The sequence below is a fragment of the Corvus kubaryi genome, unplaced genomic scaffold (assembly GCF_017639235.1).
Source record: "Corvus kubaryi isolate FWS band 111438036 unplaced genomic scaffold, C.kubaryi_AGA036_p1.0 37357, whole genome shotgun sequence".
Taxonomy (NCBI): domain Eukaryota; kingdom Metazoa; phylum Chordata; class Aves; order Passeriformes; family Corvidae; genus Corvus; species Corvus kubaryi.
Window position 1 is genome coordinate 7,212,929 of NW_024581117.1, and position 24,580 is coordinate 7,237,508.

The following is a 24,580-nucleotide window of genomic DNA, read 5'->3' on the forward strand; positions in this document are numbered from 1 at the left end:
CCCAAACTTACCTCTTATTGGTTTTGTAACTATGCCTGTTATGCCACTGACAAAACCCTACCAAGATAAACAAAACAGACATTACAAATATGCTTCAAGATAACATTTTTCATTTTTAACTTTTTTCTTTCTACTTCATTGGTGAATACCCTCAAAGTGTATGTGTTGGGAGTATTCTAGAATTCACTACAAGCTAACAGAATTAGAGACACCTGCTTCACAGTTTCTATCTTCTTTTCTACCCTCTTGTATTTTTCTATAAAACTGTCGCTCAATTGTAGCTATATGCCTGCAAAACCAAAATTAAAATTAAGAAACAAAAATCTAACTAAAGAAATTGCAAATCAACAACTCTGCTGAATACAACAAGCACCTGTTACTCTTGCCTGCATAAAATTAATTAATTTTTGTTTTCCTCCTTACAGAAACTAGTCCTTTTCCACCACGAGTGATGCCCTCTCTCAGACCAGTGGGTTGTTTATTCATGGCTTCTCTCCTTTTTTGCTGGTAATCCTCATCCATAGTTATTGCAGCTACTCCTTTCGCCATAGCACCTGTGATTCTTGAGGCAGCTCCTGCTAATCCACCTATTAGAACATAAACCAAATTAAAATTCCAATGCAATTTACAAACACTCACCTCTACTGTTTACTATTGGGCAAACCACCATTACAGTGCTGAAAACTTACCAACAGCTCCCCCTACCAGTGCTTTAAGTCCTAGTGCCATCCCTTCTATAAATTCCTCAGGGCCCTGGATGGCTCCCTATGAGAAAAAAAAGACACATTCATATGAGTTTTGAATAGTATGCATTATATATTTTTAAACCTTATATTTTTACTGGGATTTATATGTAAGAAATAGAACAACAGGATGAAACTGAGTGATAAAGTGTGAAAGCACCCACAAAAGCTCCTGTGACAGAAAGACAGACTATTTTAGAATACTAAATAATTCCCTGAAGTCTGCTTATTTTAAGGAGAACAGAAAAATGGTAAGATTTATTTTAAGGTATGAACTGTAAGAAACGGCCTTTTGGCAGTTAAGTTAAATGGATTTCTCTGTCCTTTTTATCTCACTTGATTTTTCCAGGCATTTTCACTTGAAATTTTCAATTTTAAATCTAAATTTAAAACCGGAAAAGGTATCAATATAGATTTTCAATACAATGTATATCTACCTACTTGTAAAAGGGCAGCAGAGAATTTTACCTGGTAAGGTTCATAGAAGAAAGCTTCTACTCCTTCAGACAAGCCTCTTATGAATCCAAATGGATTACCCAACACATCAAGGCCAAGAATAAGAACATACATCTGTTTAATAGCCTAAAATAAAAACAGTTATTAGTGAAAATATTTCCTAAATTACACTAAAACAAACAGTGTAGTATCTCAGATTAAAGTAGTGAAGAAACATGAGTTCAATATAAAAACCTCAAAATTGTGTGGAAAAGTAGAAGCAGTTGTACTAAAAAGATGAAAAAGTCAGTGAGTAAACCATACTACATCAGCCAAGAAACAACAGTACTTAAAGGCATTTCAGTAACCCTTTATTATTAATGATAGACAGATAGAAGAGAACTAATTCTTTTATGCAAAAGTATTTGTGTTGGATTCTCTACACACAGGACTTTCAACAGTACACAAAAGCCAAGAAGGAACCATAATTCATATAGTACTAATGTCCAACAAAATGCATTAGTATTTTAATGCCAATCATGTTCTATCAGAGGTCCATCGTGTTTGGTTCCTTTATCTATTCCAGCAAGCTGTTTTGTTATCCATGCCACTTGGCAAGGCAATAAAATTCTATTAATGAGTAATTGGTTTGTATGCGTTTATTTAACCTTTGTACATAGATACAAAGATGAAAGTAATTCTATTTAATTTCATAGAATCAAAGTGCACAGTAGCACTTTCAAAATATAAATTTATTGGAATATTGACATTTATTTATTCTCACCTGTTTTGAATAATGCCTTACAACTGATGATTGGAGCTGCTGTGTAGTACTGAAGTGATACCTGAGCTCAAAGAATGCCAACCTAAAAAAAGAGAAGAGAGAAGAAGTAAATCCTTAGTATGCAGAGCAAAATAAAACTTAACATATGTAATAGTGGTATAATCTTTGTGAGTGGTTTTTGCATTTGTATTTTTAACCTACTTAAAGACAATATCTTGTACATCTGTAAGGGTGGCCCCTATACTCTTCAGCAGGAGATTCACGGACTGAAATGGTATCAATTCATTCTTTCTTTCTTCTTTGTTACTATCTTCTCCACCTGTACTGAGTGAAAAGCTTAAGTGTAACTGAAAGATAAAAACAAGATTGGAAAATAACATGGTTAGTTCTTAGATGTATTATATCTCTATCTTTATAATCTTCTAGATGATTTAAAAATTGAGTTAGGACATTTTTAGTCTGACTGAAACCAGTCTGACTTTGTAATAGAGTACACAAATACACAAGGTAGGCCAAAAAAACCCCATTGACATTTAAAGCCAAAGTGAAGAATTTAAACCACCTTTAAGAAAACAAGAACTTGAAACTGCTTACTTAAGTTTTCAGAGAAGATCTCTGGATTCTTTTAGCTGTAATTTAGGTTATTTGGTCATTTTTAAAACATTTCGTTTCTCTAAGTTATACCCAAAATGAAAGCAGACAGAAAATGGTAGCACAGAACAGTGTCCAAGCAAGAATGTAACACAAAAGCCTGAAAACAAATAATTACTAACACAAGTTTTGCAGATGCTAAATAACTACTGGAATACTGATACAGGAAAAATCCTACCCGTGCACACCTGAAATAAAGCATTTGTTTCACAGAAATCAAAACAGAACAACATTAAGGAAAGTTGCTCAAATGGCTCTTTCATAGCACAAAATGGTACAAATCTATCCAGCAGTTTTCAAAATCAGATTAAAGGAAGTTATACCTGTTTCTGACTCTCTGAAGACAGTATCACACACCATTCATTATGTTATAACAGAGTTTAACTATAGTTCATTTCAGTGATACACAGCTCACCTTGCAGAATCATTGTCACATAATTCATAACCATTAAAGACTAAAACCTCAAGCCCATTTATTCCATCCTGTTTCCTCCATGCAATTTTTCTTGTCAAATATAATTTCTAACATCTCACAAGACACTGCAAAGAGGTGAAACTCAAATCATTCTCTGATCTACTTCCCATGGGATTGAGGGGAGTTTCTCTTAAGAACTGTTATAGAGCCTATAAAGTCCTATCACAGTTGTAGTAATGTCAGCTACACATTAATCTCCTACCCTGACTGTGTGCATTTTTTAAAAATTATGTCATTCTCCAATCCACAATACACTGTGTGCACACAAACCAGGGCATTTTAAAAGGACCTCTTAAATAATAAAAAGAAAAAAAATTACTTATAAAAAAAGTCAGAGGAATGCGATAGTAAGTTAGTGGTAACAATGAAAGTACTTTTCTGGTGCTTTTTTTTAATCAGCTGTTTCAATCTTTCTCTATTTCCAGTGCCTACTATCCTGCACAAGACAAAAATTTTCAAAGAGCTAACTCAGTCTGTAATGTGAAAAAGGAATACCTTAATTGGAGAGATATGGAAATATTCATACAAGCTGATTTGTGATGTATCCATTGATGACACACTCATCAGTTCTTCTTGAAGGGATTCAACATCCTTTTTGAAAAGTTCCAGCTATAAATGCATTTGAAAAAGATATTACTTCAAAATTTGTAGTATATAAAACTACTAGTCATTTGCCACTGACTCAATACATTGACTAATACTACTTATACTCTCCTATGTACAAACTCCTCTCACTGTCCCCATACAATAAGGTTTAAAGCCTTCTTTGCATAGCATACAAGATGAGGATAAAGGAAAGAGTCTACTATCTGTCTCAGGCAATAGTGATTAAAAACCTCATAGCTTCATATTATTCCCAGATACACAGCAATTAACCATTGAAATGGACACAGAAAACCATTTTAAACTTTTTTTAAATACAAGTTGAATAATTACAAATTTGAAATCTGTTTATCTTCAAACAATGAAAGGTTTCTACCTCTTGGTCACTCGGCACATCAGACTGCGTAAAGAATTCAACAACTGCATACAGGAAGCCAAGATCTAATCTGAGATCCATCTCTTGAATAAGGACCTTAAAATACCTATACATGAAACAGAAAATAATTATTAAGGTGTTCTACAAAAACGTTAACACTTAAAACAGCATAGGTATTTAGACCACCTACATATTACTTCAGGTACCATTTTTGGCAGTTTTTTTTGTTGTGGGTTTATTGTTTGTTTGGTGGTTTGGTGGGTTTTTAGGGATTGTTTTGAGTGCGTGTGTTTGTATTTTGTTGGTGGTTTTCTTTTTTTGTTTGTTTTGGGTTTTTTTCAGGGATTTGTCATTACTGGTGAAAAGAAGGCTTCCCATATAGGCATTAGATAAATACATTTCCAAGTAACCAGAACCATTTTAAACACACAGCAGCATTTAACACTGTATATGACACCCCTATACATAGATTTTTTTTCTAAATAAAGATGACTAAAAATCTGCATTAAAAAGACATATAAAAATTTTTGCTTTACTCTTCAGTTATGTGGATGACAAAGGACACTGAGCTTCCATCTCTGTTAAAGTGCTCTGAGTTTCCAAGACTGAGTTTGTGTTAAAATTACCTTTCATTATGTTTGCCTCTATAATAATTTTAATTTTAAAGTTTGGTTAAACATAACCAATAGTAATAGAGATGGAACATGTCAAAATACTTACTTAATATGAGATATTTGTGAGTGTCCCGCAGTTCTCATGACGATACTGACATCAGTAAAAGGTTTTGGTGCTATGAAGTTGTAAAATAAAAGGAGATCAGCACAGATTGTTATATGATATACGTAACTTCATAGTTTTTTTATGAAAATGTCATATACATTCAGGGTTTTCTTGATCCTGTACAACAGGATTACATAATGGATATGACTGGCAAACAACTAAGACAGGGAAAGAGCAGGAACAGAAAGTAATAGGAAGACAAGGATGAAACGGATGCTATTTAACTGAAAATGCACCATTTTCATTTAAAAGCATACTAATATAATCTTAGATTCCTATAATTTCTTTAGTCATGGAATAAAACTTTCTAATGGCTGATACAAAAATATAAACTAAACAAACAAAAAAGAATTCTGCAGATTCATGCACTGCAGCTTAAAACCGGTCATATTTAGAATGAACAACTGATATCCAACTAGCCTCTGTACAAAACTGCAAGTAGTATTCTTTGCCTCAACCCAGAATTCCTTTTGATATTACTCAGGTTTTCCAAGTGACTTTGGTGTAAAAAAATTAATGAAAGACTGCGGTTCATCACACAGTATAGTGACATGGAGCTCTATACTCCAAGCAATGGAGAAGGCTACATAAAAACTAGACAAAATAGAATATGCTATCTGCAGAGGTTATAATCAGTGCTTCACCTAACAACTCTGAGCTTAGGCACATTTCTTTTCTTATGAGTCAAGATAACTTCAGATAGGTTACTAGGTCGTGCATTGCATGATACTGGAGCACTAGGGAAATAGTGGAAGACTAAAGACGACAAGTGAATCCTCACTGCCCCAAAACTCCAAATGCAAGTAGCACAGAAAGAGTGCAACAGATTCACTACCATCAAAATTAACAAGACTTATTTTATGAACAGACAAGTCTTCTCATATATTAGTCAGCATTAAATTTTAGCTGCGGTCTGAATGCTATACCTCATTTTAAGCTTATATAACTTTCATGTTTATGTTCTCCAAAATCAATAAAGTAATGTGCCAAAAAGACACTCTTAAAAGGTATGATAATGACAAATAAAAGACAATTTCTTTTCTTCTGACTGTTAGCTCTTGAAATGGTTTTCTGCATATCTTCTTTGTTGAGGTAACTGCTTCCTTACTTCTAACACTATTATTTGTGTTATCTGTAGTCAGAAAGCTCATGCAGACTTCACCTGACAAAAGTAATAAATCTGATAAAATGGTTAACTTCAGTACAAGCAACTTGTTATTTTAAAAGGAAGAAGTATGTTAAACTAGAACAAACCTGAATCCAAGGTGATGGACTTTGGAGGTTTAATAGGATAGAACACAAAGGGAAATATGGCTCCAGGAATCTGGTTTTGTATCTAGTAGGGGTAAGGACAGGACAAGGTGCAGCACATTAGCTTTTCAATAGTGAAATTCAATAGTGAAATATTTTAAAATCAGGACAAACTCTAGAGATATGATCATGTAGCCTTCCACCAAACCAAAAGCAGAAAAAAGCCATCATTGTATTTAAAACATTTCTATTTTAAAAATTTAGTAATCCAATTCTAATAAATTTAGAAAAGCTTATTTAAATTGGTAGTAATAAATAGTACATAAAATTTTTGCAAAGGATTTGTTTTTAAAACCTTGTGCACAGCAAGACAAGAAATTTTACCTCTCTTCTTGCTTGTTATACAGAAATACTCCAAGAAAAAGCAAGTAAGATCAATGGCAATTTTTTTTTTTCGGAACAGTCATAGCTGTCTTCCTTTTTTTCCAAGAAGCATTTAGGTAGTATTTTCAAAGATTGAGAAGCACTGATGTAAAAGCCAATGATTGCAATTAAACTGAAAACATGAGAAATCCAAACAATTTGAACACGAATTTCCATAAAAGTTGTTTTTTCTGAATAAATAACTACTACTTTTTGACATGACTCACTTGTATCCTGTAAATTTGAATTCTGAAAGACTTCTGATGTGCAGAGGAACTGTATTCCACTTTTAAAGCTGGCAGATAATTTCTTCTGATAGGAATCTCATTTGGCTGTTGAATTTTCATGTTCATTCCATTAGGAGTTAAACATACCTATTGTATTATCAAAGAAAATTTAGTGTGTCAAGTGTTTTAAAATTCTGCTTTATCTAATACTCTTAAAAATTTACATTGTTCACCAATATTTTAAAGCTCAGCAGTGAAAGTTCTGCAGCTTTTAAGTTAGATGTCATAACTTTATTTAAAGCAAACAAATTTTGCAATAGATTTCAATAGAAATAAAACTACAAAATATTGCAGTATTTGGGAGTTACTGTCATTTAATACATAGCTATCCAGAGGAAAAGCTGAACAGTGTAATGAACTATGACTGAGATAAAAACTGGATCATTTACCTATCCAATGCTTATTTTCCTACAGCGCATTTCTAAGGAGGCCTAGAATTTATTGATAGACAAGGACTGAGTATTTGGAGCATAATGTGTTTCTACGTTACAGAATAATTTCTGAAATTTCTTTTTCAATTGCATGTAGTTGAATGACAGCTAAATCATTCCACAGCAAGCTATATTAAGAATACAGGATTTCAGGCTAAAACAAACAAATAAACAAACTCCAGACTAACACATTTACTGGTATAATATATGAACCAAATGCAAAGCTTCCTTACTGTAGTTTTATGCATATTTAGTACCATGACCCCCAAAAATGTTACACCTCCATTTCAAAGTTAGGCATTAACAACAAAAAGTCTATAGCAAGGTATCAAAAAATTGTGAAATTTTTCCTGCAGTTTTTTAATACAGAGATAAAGAAGTGTTTTCAAACGGAGTAGGTAAATCAATCATTTCAAATTTCACCAGAAGTTTTATCAAAGACAGCAAAATTGATGTATTATCTTTTTCTTGTGCATACATACAAGCAATAGAAATTAGAAAACTATCAGTATTACCAAAACATTCGATTCCAACTCAATAATCTTGTTTTCTGAAGGACTTAGCTCACTGTAATCTTTGAATTCTTGTTCTAATTTATCAATTTGCTTAACACTCATTGGTCTCCATCTTGACTTCTTCTTGGGTTTTGTCTCCCAAACCACATCAGAACTTTTAAAACGGAACAAAGAACGGAAAGAGAAGGATCAGCTTTTTGGAAACAAGTTTTCAAAAACACACCTCCTTTAGTGTGACTTTTAATAGGTTGTAACTAGGGAATGAGAAACCACAACATAAAGCACTACTGTAGCAAATAGAAGTGATCCAAATCACCCACTGCCTTCTTAGTACTAAGCAGAAGCCAGTCTCTCCAATATAATGGCAGGAAAAAAAAGTTAACAAGTCTGTGTAACTTCCCGTTTTGATGAAGATGGGTATGTAGTGATACTCAAGGAAGCTTGATTTCAATATTCATTATTCTGCAATCTAAATGTGGTTTTCTGCTTATACTCCTGCATTTATTTTGGCATTTTGAATTTACTGAAAATTGAAAAGTTCAAGTCAAGACAAAATGCCTAGTGCAATGCATCTTATTTTTGACAGCTTGTTTATTTAGTCTTTCCATCTAAAATCAATAGGTGATGATTTTGTTTTACATGTTTCCTCTACTGATTTCATGGTGGGAGTTTTGGGTTTGTTGCTTGTTTGTTTTTTAAAAATGTTATCCTTTCTTCTGTCTCCCAGTTTTATTAATGCAAATAATTAATCAACCTTTAAGGGCATTGTACTTTTTTCCACTGCTTCTGTGAGACATTCTTGTGCCTGATTTCACCTTATAGTCAAACTTAAGGCACAAAATAGGGCACAGACCAACACTATCAGGCAGGTGGTAGGTACTTTTTTCCACAAATTACAGCCTACAAATACGTAGCTTATGAGACACAGCCACCTAACCTCTTTTAGCTACATGTGTGTCTGTGTTGAGACACATCAATGGCAGAAAAAAAAGGTGAGCTAAGGTTCAAAACAACAAAAAACTAACTACAAAAAAGAGTACTATCTTAATTGCTAAGAGCTTCTCCTTTTTTTTTACTTCCCACCTTTTTTGTTTTCACTTTTGGGTTTTGGGGATTTTGTTGCTCCTAAAAAAAAGCAAGTCAATTTCAACAGTACTGCCATCCATTTTCCAGGAGTTTGACATCTCACCAGGGTTTGACAAGAAAACAAAACCAACTATAAGCACTGCTAGACTAATGACTATGGATGACTGCTTCCAAAGAAAAACCAATTTAGTGAAATCTCAACACTACTGTGTATCTAGGCAATTAGCTGCCACTTTTAATGGAGTGTTTCTACTGTCTAAATATCAGAACACAGTTTCTCAGGTGAGGGCAAGTACTGGAATTTTGTTAGTAAATGATGGATGTGACTATGTGAAGCCTATGTGTATGTGAAGTTTATGCTTGTTTGCTTTGCAGTGCAGTCCAAAGAATTAATCAAGAAAAAACAACCCTCACTCTGTCAACCTCAGAACTGTGAATATACAGAAGGGTGTGGATTATGGCAATTATATTCAAGCGTCCCTTGATGATTTTGAAGAGCCCCTGTTCAAATATATGATAACACACATTTCTGAAGCATTACATAACTTTTCTGCTTCCCTCTGAAATGTTGTAGTAGGAAAACCAAGCAGTAGAGGCCTGGATTAGCATAATTAATCAACCAAAACTAAAGAGACCTATAAACTTTTGAATCAAAATTTTCAACACAGAATTCAGCTGCTTCTGTAGTGAAGATAACAAAACCCACTGACACAAACTATCCACAGACCTTACTCCTTAAAACTCTGTTAACACTTCTCAAACTACATGGGCAGGAAATACTTCTGTTTGGTGTATTGGGAAGTCTGCCACACAGAGTTATAAATACATGTTCCAAAACCACATACATCTAAATACAGAAGGCATATGCATTACTACAAAACACAGTGAAAACATTTCTCTTGACAGCAGGAAAATATAGTGATTAGGTTTGAATATTATTAACCCAGACTTCTTTTTACTCTTTCATCACAAGCCAAAATGAAATTCACGGAGTGAAAATACCTGAAGTTAAACATTTTAGATTGCTGCACACAAAGTAAGTTACCTTGTAATTCCAATGTACGACACTTCTTGTTTTGTGTAATTATTAACCAATGAAATTCCCACATCTTGCAAAGACAGAACAATTTCTTGTTCTGCTAGTTCTGCTTTTACACTTTCATATGTCAATTTAAATACATTCTCATCTTCAGTGATCAGGACAATACGCTGCAAACCTTCATAAAACGACATTAAATAGATCGCTTTTCTTGAATCCACACTGAGTATTTCCATTTTGTCCTACAAATAAGAGAGGAAAAGTTTTTACAACTCTATTAATCGTTCTACTCCACAAAAAAAACCCAAAAGTCTTAGCAACACAACAATGGAAGACATTTTTTTAAAGTACAGGAAAAAAAAGTAATTACAAAGTTTTACAACAGTCTCTCACCACACACACTGACACTTTTCAACTGAAGACAATGTTTACTGGCACAAGCTCTGGCAAACAAAATGTTATTACTGTTCTGTGTTTGGAACTCGTGTGAGATGGCTGATCATACTCATATTAAATATTAATTATGAATTAATTATGAATATGAAGTTTCATGCATACACTGATGAACGGACATATAAACATAAAAGTAGACACCTTTAAAAGGAGATTTTGATAAAAAACATACCTCTTTTGGGGCTAATTCCTCGGTTCTATTTCCACATCTCCATTTTAATTTCCTAGATCCTGTTGGGTCTGCCCAAGTATACAATACTGCCTTACTTGGCTGAAGACAGTCTTCCAATTCACTGAGGGAGCTAGAACAAAGTAATTTTAAATTCAAATGTCGATGAATATTTTGTGTCAATGACCTTTGCATTCTAGCATTTCAACAAGAACACTAATTATATTTTCAACTAATGAAAACAGACCAAAAATAACATTATTAATGAGAAAAAACACAAAAAATCATTCTCAGAACAGTAATAAGAACAAGGATTTGTACTTTAAAATACATACATGTACTTTAAAAAAGTATATACAGTAGATTTTAAATACACATTTTCTTCCCCCCTTATGATCAACATTTTCAGACAAATGTGTTTTAAACTCCATTCCACCTCAAAAACTGGCAGATTTGTCTCCTCCAGCTCTCTGAAAAGAGGCTACCTCAGGAGAGGAAGTGGAGAGATGCTGATCTCTTCTTGCTGGGATCCAGCAATTTGAACCATTCCCTTGCATCCACACTGTGCCAAGGGAGGTTTAGACTGGACATTAGGAAGACTTTCTTTCAAAACACTGGAACAGGCTTTCTTGGGAGGCAGGAGATGTCCCTTGACTTGGACACTAACCTTAATACATGCTTTAACTTTTGATCAGACCTGAAGTGATCAGGCAGTTGGACTAAATGATGGGCCCTTCCACTTGAAATATTGTACTCTGTTCTAATTAAATTGACACTAGGGATGCCCACAACTCCCCTAAAAAGATAAAAATTCCTAATCTTTACAGAGGAACACCAAACCAATCAATCATATTTTTCAGAAAAACAGGAAGCAAACAGGATTTGACTAGCAACGCCTCCATCTTCCAAGTAAAAATCTTTAAACAACACTGCTCTGCCTGACTGAGGGGAAGAAAGAGTAGAGGCTGTTTGGCTTTTAAAAAGAAACAATTCAAGAATGCTGCAGGTATACACTTCTCAGCATTGCACAGTATCTGCATATGGTGACAAAGCATTACAAAGACATTACAGCCCGAGAACAGAATAACTGTGTGCACGTGCAGAACTAAATCTTCAGTGACTGCAGAAAACTAGTATTTGTTAAAATTATCCTAGTTTTGGTCTGGCTTGGCAAAATTTATGTGACTACCTCTCATTTTTTAGTACATTCCCTCATATCTCACATAACTTTAAGCAATTCTTTCAGCTAAATCTCCCTTGTTACTTATTCTGCACAGTCAGCACCTACACAGTTCCAGAAAAGCACATCCTTTGCCCCCAGCAAGAATGTAGATGTCAAGGCCACAAAATTAATATTAAAAAACCACCACAAAACATCTCACTTGTAGAACTACCTAGCACTATATAACATTGGTAACAATTCATTGCCTTCAATTTACGAAGCAAGAGATTTTTGGGTGCTCCAACAAAATTAGACAGGCACTTCTTTAAAATAGGCTTCTTTAGAGAATACATGCTGACAATATACAAAATTACAGTTCACATGTCTCCATGCAAACATCCACACTAAACCTTTTCATACATACCTTTGTCCATACTCAATAATTTCCTCTTTGGTATGGTTTATCAACAAAAATGGAGCTGCACCATCATGGTAATCAGAAAAGGTAATCACTGTAGAATGTTCAGTCAGATTAACGTCCACTGCAATTCCTCCAAGCTATCAGTGGTAAAAATTACAAAGTAAGTAACAGTGGAATTGATTTCCAGCAAAGTAAATGTAATTTCAATATTTTGAAAAACTTTTCCTCTCATCATAAGATGAAACCATCATATAGTAAACCTAGCCATTTTACCATATCTTCAAAATATTTCCTTGATCTAAATGCTAGGTAGGAGGTATTACACTTAGTAATTAAAACTATGCAGCAGTTCTGTACTGTGAAAAGTTAGGCTGGTGGTAGAGGAACCTTCCTTATTAGCAGCACACACATTCAAGCCCTCAAGACCATTATACTACAAAAACCACTCACCTACTTAAAAACTACTGCTAGATGAGACTATCTGCAACATACAAGTAAATTTAGTGGAGTCAAAGCTACTTTTCAGAGCAACTCAGTGTTACTTTAGAGCTTATTAATACTTCTCACAAATAATACTTGCAAAACAATCTGCGTTTTAGCTCCTGTAGAACTGCTTCCCAGAGAAGCATTTAAAACAGAATACCTACTTGTATCTGTACACAGACAAAAAAGAGAGCATGGGAATGAAAATGCATAAACATAATCTTATCCTCAGCTAAGGTTTTGCAATACTTGATTGCATGAGAAAAAACAGTTTTGAGAATGAAAACGAAAAAGTGAATTAATGCTGTTTTACCTAACATGTAAACATGGAAGGCAACACGTTACCTTATTGTCCAAATGCAGTAAAAGACAGTTTTCTTGCTGATCAAAATTTATCTTTTTTGGAGGGAGATCAGAATTTTCAACTCTAACAAGCAGTTTGTTGGCATCATTTTCAGGCCAAAAGGGAATGCACTAGAAAAGAAAAATCAGAAATTTCAAAGTGAGAATACAACTGAGGCGTCAAATACGATTCACATTAGCCCAAAATTCATCTACTAAATTCTATTCAAAACTGTATTGATTTGGATCAGAAACCCTATTAAAAAAACCTAAAAGTTAGTACTTACCTGAATACAATAAATTCAAAGGAAGTGAAGAAATAATTCAGACTACAGTGAAGAAAGTGAGGAGTTAAGGAGCTAAAGTGAAAACAGTAAGACTTCATATTCACACAAAGAAGTACCTTTAAAATGGATAAAGTACATAAAATCCAGTATAAAACAGATACAACATTGAAAATGCCAAGCTTAAAAAAAAAAAAAAAAAAAAGATAAAACTGTTCTTCCATTAGCAAACCTTTTTCCAAATAAGTATAAATTTCAAATCAATCTTAAAGTGACAAGGAATGACAAAACAGGATATCAGCATAAATGCCACTCCAGGGTAACTTGACATCAGCTACTAGCAGTCCTTTTAAAAGTGGTTCATATATATTTAAAAGTACATATACACACATGTATGTGGGTATAAAACACATATACTGTATGGAGCATTAGGCAGCTAAAGCAGAGCACATGTTCTGCTATTCACATTCACAACTGAAATCACTACCATTATGGATTTAAAAATCTCAGAGACAATCTCTCTTCCATCGTTTACTTGCTAAATGGATACAACCAGAGGGTAGAGAAGACACAAGTTTTAATAGTAACTAATGAAAAGTCTCTAAAAAATTCATAGAGTCCTGCCACAAGAACAAGCTACGACTAACAGTAATTCTCAACTATCAAGAGCCAAAGTCTATTTAGATAGACCGTCTTTCCCGTATTTCAAACTGTTGACATGCAGCAGCCAAAATTTGAGAACCATCTTCCTCTAACATAGTTTAAGAAATGAGATGTCCATATTTAATTACATCTGAATCCTAGAATTAATTCTTCAGTGGTGAAAGACTAGTTCACCAACTTACCATGCCACTAAGTTCCCTTTCCCATTGTTTCTCACACCACAGGAAGCAGGAAGACAAAGGAAAAAAATATAGTTAAATGGTAAGATTGAAGGTGTTATTTACATCAACGTATCCCACAGACAAAGGAAAATTAAACTGTGTTGTAAACTACCATAAAACACAGCAAGTAAGTCTCAACATGGAATTATTTGAGCCCAGAGGACGTTCAAGGAAAATCAGTCAACAGTAAATGAAAGTTTAAAATCCAAACCAAATAAGTGAAAAGGATTGGCTAAACAAGACATTACAGAATCAACTACAGAGAATTGAAAAATTAAATTTTTGTAGTAGATTTTAGCCAGATTGTGTCACATAATGATGTCATTTTCAAGCCTTTTACCACACACTTGCTAAGTGCTTATATTTACACAACAATTTTGCTCCCACAGTGGGATCTTTAATTTATATTTAGCAGTGGTGTTATGAACAGTCTTCAGCAATATCTTCTTTCTCGAAGGATATATGTTGATCAATTGCTTTGCACTATACATAATGCAAAAGACTGTCCTTAGCAAGCCACTGCACACTAATCACTGTCCAACAAACTCTATTGCAATCTTTGAAGAACGGTGAATTTTTCTAAAAATAGTGATTAAGGTTTCTGATATATTTACTGCTTTCCAGACAGGGAAGACGTCTCAGAGGAGATTGGTTCTACATAAGAATTGCTTTTGTTCCTGAAAAGACAAGTTATCTGTCACTATAGAACGAACAGTGTGTTTAAAATAAAAATCAGCAGGAAAGGCTCTGCTTAACTTAAAATGACAAGAATACAATAGGGGGAGAAAGGAGCAAGCCAAAATATGCATTAACATTTCAGCAAGCTGCTTAGTTTTTTCAAGATCGACCTAATGTAAGAGAGTTATGTGAGAAATACTCAAAAAAATCACAGGCATTAGTTCAAAAAATAATCTAGACTAGCAGAACAGCAGAGCTCCCCATTTCAGCAACAGAATCAGATGGAAACTTGCTCCTGGAAATTGTTCTGGATCAAGAACAGAGATAGACCAAAGACAGACCAATAGAGGCTTGATACTACCTACATTTAGAAGAGATGAAAAACATACTGGATTAGGCAACTGAATTACAAAAGAACAACCCTGGCAGACCAGGTTGTCACAATATGGATTTTTAGAGACTGCCTATCAAGGGGAAAAATATGGACACAATGCGAATAGAATGGCTTATAGATTCTTCTGTTGACCTGTACTGCTCTATTTGGTAAACTGCCATTCTAACCTTTTAGAAGTTTTTAGGAGTGATCCCAAGATCTGCAAGTCTTCCCTGGATACTTTATAATTGAAAGAAGACTAAGATTAATTAATACAATTATGAAATACCTAAGAAACACTGACATTTGTGGGACAAACTAGAAAATCCTGTAGGCATACGAATAAAACAGCCAACATAGGAAACCTAGAGAGGATATATGCAGATGTATTTCAACTTTCAAAACTATTACCTTTGAGTAGTTTTTGCAGAAATTACAGAAGTTTCTGTAAATAATTTAGCTTATTCTAATAACGAAGATATATAAAATATAAAACAGAAAACAAGAAATAATACCATCTGACTATATTTCCGAAGAGTACAAAATTAGATATGAAGTTGCCCATACCACCACATATACACTATTATACACTATACCTATTGTCATTTCAGATCTTTACCAATGAACTAGATGAGGAATCATACATGTAAAGAACCCAAAAACTATGTAAGGCCAAGCAAAAGTTTGGTTCAGAGGAACGTAAGAATATTAGGAAAGAGAACAAACATGTAGGCTTATGTCAAACAGTCCACTGTTGAGTAAAAGCAAAGAAACTTTTTTTTTAAATAATGATTAGTATAATGGAAAGCTGAACTGACTCCAACATTTAAAGATCCAAATATCTTAATGCACACTTAACAAAAATCACAATGGAACAACATATCAACATCAGTAACTGAAATATTACTTAATGGCATGTCTCTAATGACTGTATCATTAAAGATAATATGCACAGCTAAGGAGCATGTACTCAAGGTACCAAAAAATTACTGAAAGATCTGGTTAGGAATCTGATTGAATACATACTTTTAACTTTTGCAATTTGGTTTGCAAGCATTTTTGGTAACCACTTAGAGTATTTACAGTGCTGACATTGAGGCGCTGGAGAATGGCAACAGAGCTGCTGAAGGGTGTGGAGCACAAGTCCTGGGAAGAGTGGCTGAAGGAGCTGGGATTGTTTAGTCTGGAGAAAAGGAGGCTCAGAGGCCACCTTACCACTCTCTACAACCGCCTGAAAGGAAGATGTAGCAAAGCAGGGGGTGGTCTCCAAGCGTCAGGACCAAACGAAACAGCCTCAGATTGCACCAGAGGATGTTTAAATTGTCTGTCAGGAAAATTTTCTTCACTGAAATGGAAGTCTGGCATTAGAACACACTGCCCAGGGAAGTGGTGAAATCACCATTACTGGAAGTGTTAAAAAAAACTGTGGACATGTTATCTGGGGATCTACTTAGTGGTGGTGGTTTATTTATGGTAGTGCCAGGTTAGTGGTTGGACTTGATACATTATCTTAGAAATCTTTTCCAAGTTTAACAATCCTGTACTTCTAGGATTCTAAAGGAAATCAGCTGGGCCTTCAACCATGCTATTTGTTATGTTAAACTCTGTTTTGGATAATGCTCTCTTAAAGAGGGAAGGGGAGTGGAAAGGGGATTTCACCCTTCCCAGAAAGCACTGCAGCTTTAAGAAACCTCCAACACTACCCTAAACAAGCACTGCTTTCCCTACATGTACTGCAGGAAGGCAGAATGGCCCAAAGACTCAACACACATACAAAACATAATTGTGTGATACTGCAGTGCAACCAGTCAAGATGCACACAAGTCTGCAATAGTCTCCACCTCTGCAGCACAGACAAAAGCCCTAAAACCCATTTTCACACCACTTGGCCTGAGGGCCAAGGATGCCTTTCTAGGAAGTACACGTTGAGCACCTAAAAGCAGAAGTGAGACTAGATCCAGAAGATCAATTTGAATCTCTCTGAACTGATCCATGTGAGGGAATTTCTTCCCATACCAAAGTGGCTTCATGCATACCAGGTCAGTCAAAATATTTTACCATGTACCACTGCTAAACTGAACAGAAGCTCCAGTGCCACTGCAGAAAGCTAATACATTCATAATATAATATAATATAATATAAGTCTCCTCATACTATTTATGATGCAAGGTGACAGAATGAAAAATTCCAATTACAATGTAAACCAGCTTTACAGTATGTCCTAATGCAACACTGAGAAATGGTAAAGGACACAGGTCATTTATTGAAAAAGCATGGTATAGTCAGGCATTGTCATGGGACACATACATGGCTCATGTTTTCCATCAGTGAGTGCTCAAACCAGTTTTTTTTTCTTTAGAGACAAAACTTGGAATAGGTTCCATTATAAGTTTACCTGTTGCAAAACAATGGGAATCCACTTTTCCTTGCCTTCTTCAGCTACTTCCAAAGTGTATTTACTTCTATTTGAAATCATAAAAAATGGAGTGAAGGTTACAATTCTAGTAATATTGAAACTGCTGTTGTTTATGGTGACACCAACCTGTGAACAGAAAGACATTATTTTAAGTACACATTTTTACCCCATTTATATCTTGTGAAAATAATGAATTTGAAAGATAAATTTAACTCACTTGATATTCCTTTTTATGACTCTTGCATTTCACAGAACCATGACTTCCAACAGTGTCCAATGAAAACTGATCAGACAGTTCACTGTCAGTTACCCTAAGTTGTACCTGTGAAGAAGCACCCTGAATTAATTTTCAATTTACAAGTCACTGACAACATTTAAAATTATAAATAAAGTACGCATAAACATAAATGGAAATACTGGTGTTTTTATTGAAAAGTCAGGACATAACAACTGCCAGTATCATCTCACATGGTATTTTCCACCATGCTTAGTTATAACCTATGTGGAATAAGCATTTTAAGTGTAAGACACTCCAGAGGAAGCATCACATAAAGATTCTTTAAAAAACTTAGCATAATTAAAATTTCAAAGGAAAATCAATGCACTGTTGTAATCTCTCTCATTCATCCATCAGTAACATTCAGCATTAAAAAACTCAGGAAACTCAAACGGTAAACTTAACCTTAGCATTCTATGAACCCAGAACCAATCTACCAACCACCATTGCAAGTATTCATTTTTCAAGTAGCATTCATTTTTCAAGTACCCCAGCTTTACATTTCCTACACAATTTCTACGTCTTATTTGGAGTAAGAACCTTTACTGACAGTTTAAATCTAAAATGAAATTGTTTTATTTAGAAAACACTTCTCAGTGACCTTTTTCTTTCAAAGTGAGGATCTCATTCTTAACAACACCTCTGACAATGTAAATTTCGTATCTCAAGCATATCTGACAACACTCATTTTGAACACTGTTTTTAGACAGAGATATTATAGGTTTCATGCCCTTTACAGAGCATAGGATAGAGTAAATAAATTTTAAAGTGTAAAAATGCTTTCATACAACAACGTAAGGGAGTACAGGGCTGTCAGATTTGCAAAATACAATACCTTATTATTTTGAAGGAAGTTTTTAGGCTGGAAAGTAAAAAGGAGGGGCTTTTTGTAATCTGGAGGATGCTTGCGGTGAATACCATCAGCTTTGTATTGTAACATTCGACCGGTTTTATTCACCATCCAATAGGGACTGTGAATTGCTATAATCATCTGCCCAGTTGTGTAGGTCACGTGAACAGCGATATCCAGTTCAGTCTTATCCAGCTCTGTGACACAGTGAAATGTTGTGAAGCTGATATCAGGCAGATTGCTTTTTATATGGTACTCGCTTCTCCAGTTTTGATCAAGATAGTTAAGCAACTGCAAATCTAGTTTTGTGTGGTCCAAGACTGCATTATGAATCTGGACTGAACATCCTTCTTCTAAGGTGTCATATTTGTTCCCATTTCCCTTAAAAAGACAAGCAGACACCAAACAGGATACATTTACATGAATCACACACAAAATTCATATAAACTTTTATGTTTTAGCTAGCTTTAAAAATTATGACAGAAGTTATTAGGCACAATTTTAAAATATCTTTTGTGTTATTTAACTATGTTACTTTCCTAAACATCTACCTTAAAACAATATTTTGCAAAGAGAACCCTAATGCATGGTAATCAATGCTCATCATCAAAAGCCCATCTGTCACCAAATTCAAATACACATATGTTCTTAAATGATAAATTTCCTCAACACAGTACTTTCTTTGCTAAATTTAAATTCGTAAGAGACATACAAAGATGAGCCTGTTACTTCCATACATTTGGTACAAGCTATGGTCTCCAGTCATAGTAATTGTTTATTTGTGATGAAGTTTTACTATTAGATTCTAATATTTGAGGTCAAATACTAAATATTAAGACCATCTGAAAAAAAATCTGTCTCCCAACTGTATTTCTATTATCCTAAGTGATATCAATAAGGAGTGGGACACAATTATACCAGATCCATAGAATGAAACATATAGTGCTGAGGAATCAATGTCTACACTGCATGTTTTAGGTATTTTACTCAAGACTGTCTCTCATCTGGCACTGGAAAGAATGCCTGCTAACATTCAAAGTGCACCTAATTGTTTAATTTCATCTGGAAAGAACTTGAAGTCTGGCACTAGGCTGCAATTCAAGCCAAAACCTGGCAAAAAAGGCAGGCCTATGAGAATTTGTTAAAATAATGCTACTGCTGAAAGCCAGTGACTGCACATAAAATGCTAACACAGGGTGATCCACTTGAGGCAGGCTTCACAGGAAAAGCTGCACTATTTAATTAGGCTCAAGACGCACTGGAGCAACTGAGTGACTCTCACAGGGCCAAACTTGTACAGTGCTACATTTTACTTTGCATGTATCTAAAGAATGGCTTAATAACGCCACATGTCACATTCTGTGGTAATATTTCAATTCTGTAAATACAGACTTTATTAGACTATGTAAGATGTATGCCCTTATAAGACCTGTGAACTTGCTTCACAAATGCTCCATCAGAATCCCTTTGTTCTAATCTCCATTTCAACCAGCTTTAACATTATAAGTGGGAAACATTACTAAAATTCAAGCATTATGTAATTACCTCTACAGAATAAGTTATTTGATAAGGAAGAAGATTGCGGAGAAGAACAGAAGGCCATAAATGCACAACATATGGAAAATCCCATTCATCTTCTGCACATAATGATGTCATCAATGAATCTTTTACAGGAACAATATTGATGATAAGTGAGTGGTTAGTTGACCTCACAGATTGGCATTTCCTTTGCAATAAACTGTCAACATTTTTCATAATATCATCAAATGTAATTCCTTCACACATATCATATTCTCCACCCACTCCGTTTTCATTGGCTAGTGGTTGCAAACTCAGTATGGATCTGTAAATGAAAACATTTTTAGACACTTAATATGGGACATATTAACACTTAATATGCAACAGGGACAGTCTAATATTATTTGGATTTAGGAAGATTTCTGGCAGTAATTTACTGCCTGCCTTTATCTTGATTAAAGAAGGAATCAAAAGATGGACTGGGTCCCAAGAGTTTATACTATTGTAACAGCTGGGGTTTTTTGTTCCATACCTCCACACACTTCCCTTACAAAGAAAGGGTTATTGGAGATTCTTATGAAGAGACTACTGAATTTCCTTACATGTGCTGCTCTGTTCCTGTTCTAAGCTAAAGGTCTGGATCAAAACTTACTCCTATAACAGATACGCAGAAAGTGCCCTTCTTTTCAGTCCCATAAAACATCAAGTTAGTTCATGGATTATTTACATACATGGCTTTTATAAGGCAGAAGCTTTAATCTAATACAGCTGCTCCTCACTGAAGATTTGTTTTAACATTTCCTGACTGCCTAGCGGAACTCATCTGTGCAATGAATCAGAACATCACTAAATCTCATTAATGAAATACAGATAGTTAAAATATAAATGAATTAATGAATCTACAGTAAAATGTAACTTAAGTAATGAAGAAGATACAAAGCTTTCATTGTAAAAAAATGAGGAGAGTGTTTGGGGGAAAACGGAAGGAGGAAAGAGTCTCTGCAACCATAAAAAAAAAATTAAAGCAAACCTACCTACCTAAAACTTGGTGATAGTTCAGCTAAAATGTACATGCAAACTCACTGCAGCTTTGTTATTAGATTGAATGTGATAATAACATAGCTATGCTGTAACCCAAGTTTTTCTAAGGTGATGAGTCTTCTTTTACATCTTTGATAGAGTTTAAGTGTATATCTTTTAATCTTTTACTTCAGAATCAAAAAATCAAAAGAAGCCTTTTCAGAAAAAAAACAAAACTGCACTAATTCACCAAACATCACCCCACTAAGAAGTGTACTGTGTGAATTACAATCACTGTGTTCCAGAAGTACCTGAGCTCAGACTCTTAAAGTAGCTTAGCTAATTTAACTTGTTCATAAAAATGGATTTCAAAATTTTAGCTTAAGACTACCTGCCCTGAGAAGATCCTATCCAACAATGAGAGCACAGTATTTTTTCAGTATTAGGTAGCAAGGGTAAACAATTTTTTTAGCATAATTGTATGGATACAATAATAAAAAATAAATAAACATATTCCACAATAAAAGAAAAATACAGTAAAGTACCTGTAAGAGGAAAAGGGTATGTTGAATTCATTTTCTGGTGAAGCAGTCCCTAAACATCTTCCTTCTTCAAAAACATTTAACGGGATTGAAAAGTGATTCCTTATCTATGTAAAATAAAAATCCAGCAACACACATTAGGAAAAACTGTAAGGACAAAGTATTTTGAGCTTAATAAACCAAGAATGGGAAGTCTTGGTTTTCATTTTACCCATTTACCACTCAAGGTCAGTATTTCAGGTGAACTGTCTCTAAAACAGCAAATCTTTTTAAATTATCTGGTTGTGCAGTTTGATGCTGTATTTTGTTTATGAAATAAATATATTAACTGCAAAATGCTTTTCAAGGAGAAACACAAGACTGAAAAACCAAAGGCAACTAAATCTCAACTATATGGTACCTTTCCGAACAGTGGTCTCCTAAAAGTATAATAGATACAAGGTTCAAAAATCCATAAAGTGAAAGTGTAAGGGAAGTCAGAAGTTTAAGGTTAAATCAGTAATGTCCATTATCATTCAGGGGCATGTAGTTATCTTTCTTGCAAACATTATTTTTTATTTATTTCAGGGTTAATTTAATGGCATTAATTAGCTCTTAGAAATAAAAAATTTAAAAAGAACCAAACAGTAAATTTTGTTATTAATCAAGTCATAAACCACTTTGAATGAAAAAAAGTAACTGAAATGAAACAAGAACACTATCACTATAGAACTGTAATATCTGATTCATCACTGTAGCTGTAAACCACATAATGTCTATCGAAAACACTATTCAATCAAAAGACATATACACTTGAAGGTCTCACTTTTCAACTGACACTGTACTAAATTTGAAATTAACATATCAATGGTACAGGATGAAAGAAACGAAATAACCTTGATTGAAGGATAACTTATGGAACCAAGGTAAGATTAAAAGAAGTTTGATCCCTTCATACAAAGCAAATAGTTCAAGAACAAAATTAGAGCCAGTATTAGTTAACATTACTAATGAATTACCCTGATCCAAAATCTGATTGATGTCTACCTGCATCCAACCCATCTGTCACTTTGAACAAGCTTTTTATTCTTGAAAAATCAAACACAAAGCAAAGTTATATGGACCATTCAGTTAAATTTTTAAAGTATGTTTTTTCAATGTTTATTTGAAGACTACAGGATCACTTTCATTCATTAAAAAATTTAATTAATACATTATGGATATATAATGACCTGAACAGGGGAACGTATAGTTATCATCTTGCTTCCTTCAACAGTGTCAATTTGGCAGACAATGGACCTTTCAACACCCGATTCCTCGTGTCGCACTTTGTAAATACATCGACCCACTTTTGTCAATGGAATCTTTTCCACAGCAGAATGATTATGCGGACCTAGAATTTGCGAGATGAGACATGAAACACTCAAAAGGAGCATAAAGAAAGAGCTGAAAGACAAAAATGTGCATTCAATAGAATTTTCTGTGTCATTCAATCTAATAATAAAAAAATGCCCGTCAGATGAAAAAGGACAAGCAGCACTCTTAATACGCTGCTCTTGCAGTGTTACTAAGGAAACGGCAAAGATTCTTTTTTTGCTACAAGGAAAAGAGCAAATGGGTCCATCACTCAAACATTTAAGTGGGTTTTGCTACTGCAAATAAAATTAGTGCCTCACAGGAAATGTTTACAATGTTTACAATGGCTTATTAACAAGGTACAGCTTTTATATTGTAAAAACAATTCAACTAGTACGTCATATGGTCGAGTTTTAAAAACTGCCAATTGCTACAATAAATCACTTCAAATTGTAAACACAAACACCATTAAAAACAGTTAAATTTTAATTTTAGCTTTAACTGTGGTTTGTTTAAAATTATTTAAAACTTTTTTTTTTAAAAACATCCCTCTTAAGAGTAACTTCTGTAAACACACATATATACAGGAATCAATTCTAAAACAAAAATTATTTTGAGCAGTTGAATTCTGCAATAACATATCAATGCAAACAAATATCTGACTGCAATAAAGATTGTTACATAAATCATTTATCACAGTAGAAAACCTAGGCTGCAAAAATTAAGAAGCATATTTAGCCGTAAAGGCTAAAGCAAGATTTCAAATACTGCCACACATCTAGAAACACTCCTTTCATGTTATGTAGTCCTCCAAAATTTACTGAACTGTACAAGACACTGTATTACACATGATAAATATTTATAAAAACAGGAGATGTATCAACTTTGGAACTTACAGATCTGAATGTAAAATCTCTTCCTACTCAGTGTTGTCATTGCTGTGAACTGGTCACTCTCATTTCTAGTTCTGACAAATTCCATATTTAAACACTCTCTGTCTTCTAAATGAAATAGTTTTGCTCCAAATTCAACATTAAGGACACTGAAGGAATCACTAGGCGAGACCGTGATGGGAAGTCCTAAAGAATTGATTATTACAAAAGGTGCTCGGTCTTTTTTGAAGATGTCTGAAGTTTGACTAGCTGCTTCAGCAAATGCCTAGAAAGCAAAGAATCAATACAAAACCAACATACTGAATAAGACTTCACCAAGATGATCTCTGCAAACATTCATCTAGCAATTCTAACACTGCATAGTTAAGAAATCTTTCTTACCGTGCCCAAGTTACTCAACATTTGCAGTCCTAACTTGGAAAGTGTAATATTGAGCTGGTCTTTTGAGGAAACATTTATTACTGTTTTATATTCTGGAACTTTGTAGGTCTCTTCTTCTTCTTCATCTGATTCAAACAGCGCTTTTTTAGCCTTCTTCATCTGAAAGGAGATGTTTAAAGAATTCTCATCTGACCACTCATTCTGTAGAAGAAAGTTTCAC

The 24,580-nt window shown here is 34.2% G+C and overlaps 1 protein-coding gene across 6 annotated transcripts in view; it reads right to left on the reverse strand.

Moving 5' to 3' along the window:
• The window catches only part of VPS13A (vacuolar protein sorting 13 homolog A), a 108,389-nt gene that overhangs the window by 18,343 nt on the left and 65,466 nt on the right, over positions 1–24,580 (reverse strand). For 3 of the 6 annotated variants that reach the window (XM_042033135.1, XM_042033139.1, XM_042033137.1), the window contains 25 exons: positions 24,361–24,519; positions 23,983–24,244; positions 22,963–23,123; positions 21,755–21,858; positions 20,217–20,514; positions 18,657–19,052; positions 17,762–17,866; positions 17,524–17,670; positions 14,039–14,077; positions 12,913–13,041; positions 12,088–12,221; positions 10,505–10,634; positions 9,886–10,121; positions 7,755–7,908; positions 6,749–6,895; positions 6,102–6,183; positions 4,788–4,857; positions 4,068–4,173; positions 3,584–3,697; positions 2,164–2,309; positions 1,963–2,044; positions 1,212–1,325; positions 690–765; positions 424–587; positions 12–57 (listed from right to left, as the gene is read on the reverse strand). In XM_042033135.1, coding sequence (XP_041889069.1) covers positions 12–57; positions 424–587; positions 690–765; positions 1,212–1,325; positions 1,963–2,044; positions 2,164–2,309; positions 3,584–3,697; positions 4,068–4,173; positions 4,788–4,857; positions 6,102–6,183; positions 6,749–6,895; positions 7,755–7,908; positions 9,886–10,121; positions 10,505–10,634; positions 12,088–12,221; positions 12,913–13,041; positions 14,039–14,077; positions 17,524–17,670; positions 17,762–17,866; positions 18,657–19,052; positions 20,217–20,514; positions 21,755–21,858; positions 22,963–23,123; positions 23,983–24,244; positions 24,361–24,519 — 3,601 coding nt within the window. Of the gene's footprint in view, positions 1–11; positions 58–423; positions 588–689; positions 766–1,211; positions 1,326–1,962; positions 2,045–2,163; positions 2,310–3,583; positions 3,698–4,067; positions 4,174–4,787; positions 4,858–6,101; positions 6,184–6,748; positions 6,896–7,754; positions 7,909–9,885; positions 10,122–10,504; positions 10,635–12,087; positions 12,222–12,912; positions 13,042–14,038; positions 14,078–17,523; positions 17,671–17,761; positions 17,867–18,656; positions 19,053–20,216; positions 20,515–21,754; positions 21,859–22,962; positions 23,124–23,982; positions 24,245–24,360; positions 24,520–24,580 lie in introns of those variants that run through there. The other 3 variants (XM_042033136.1, XM_042033138.1, XR_006016896.1) reach the window with 2 other exon arrangements.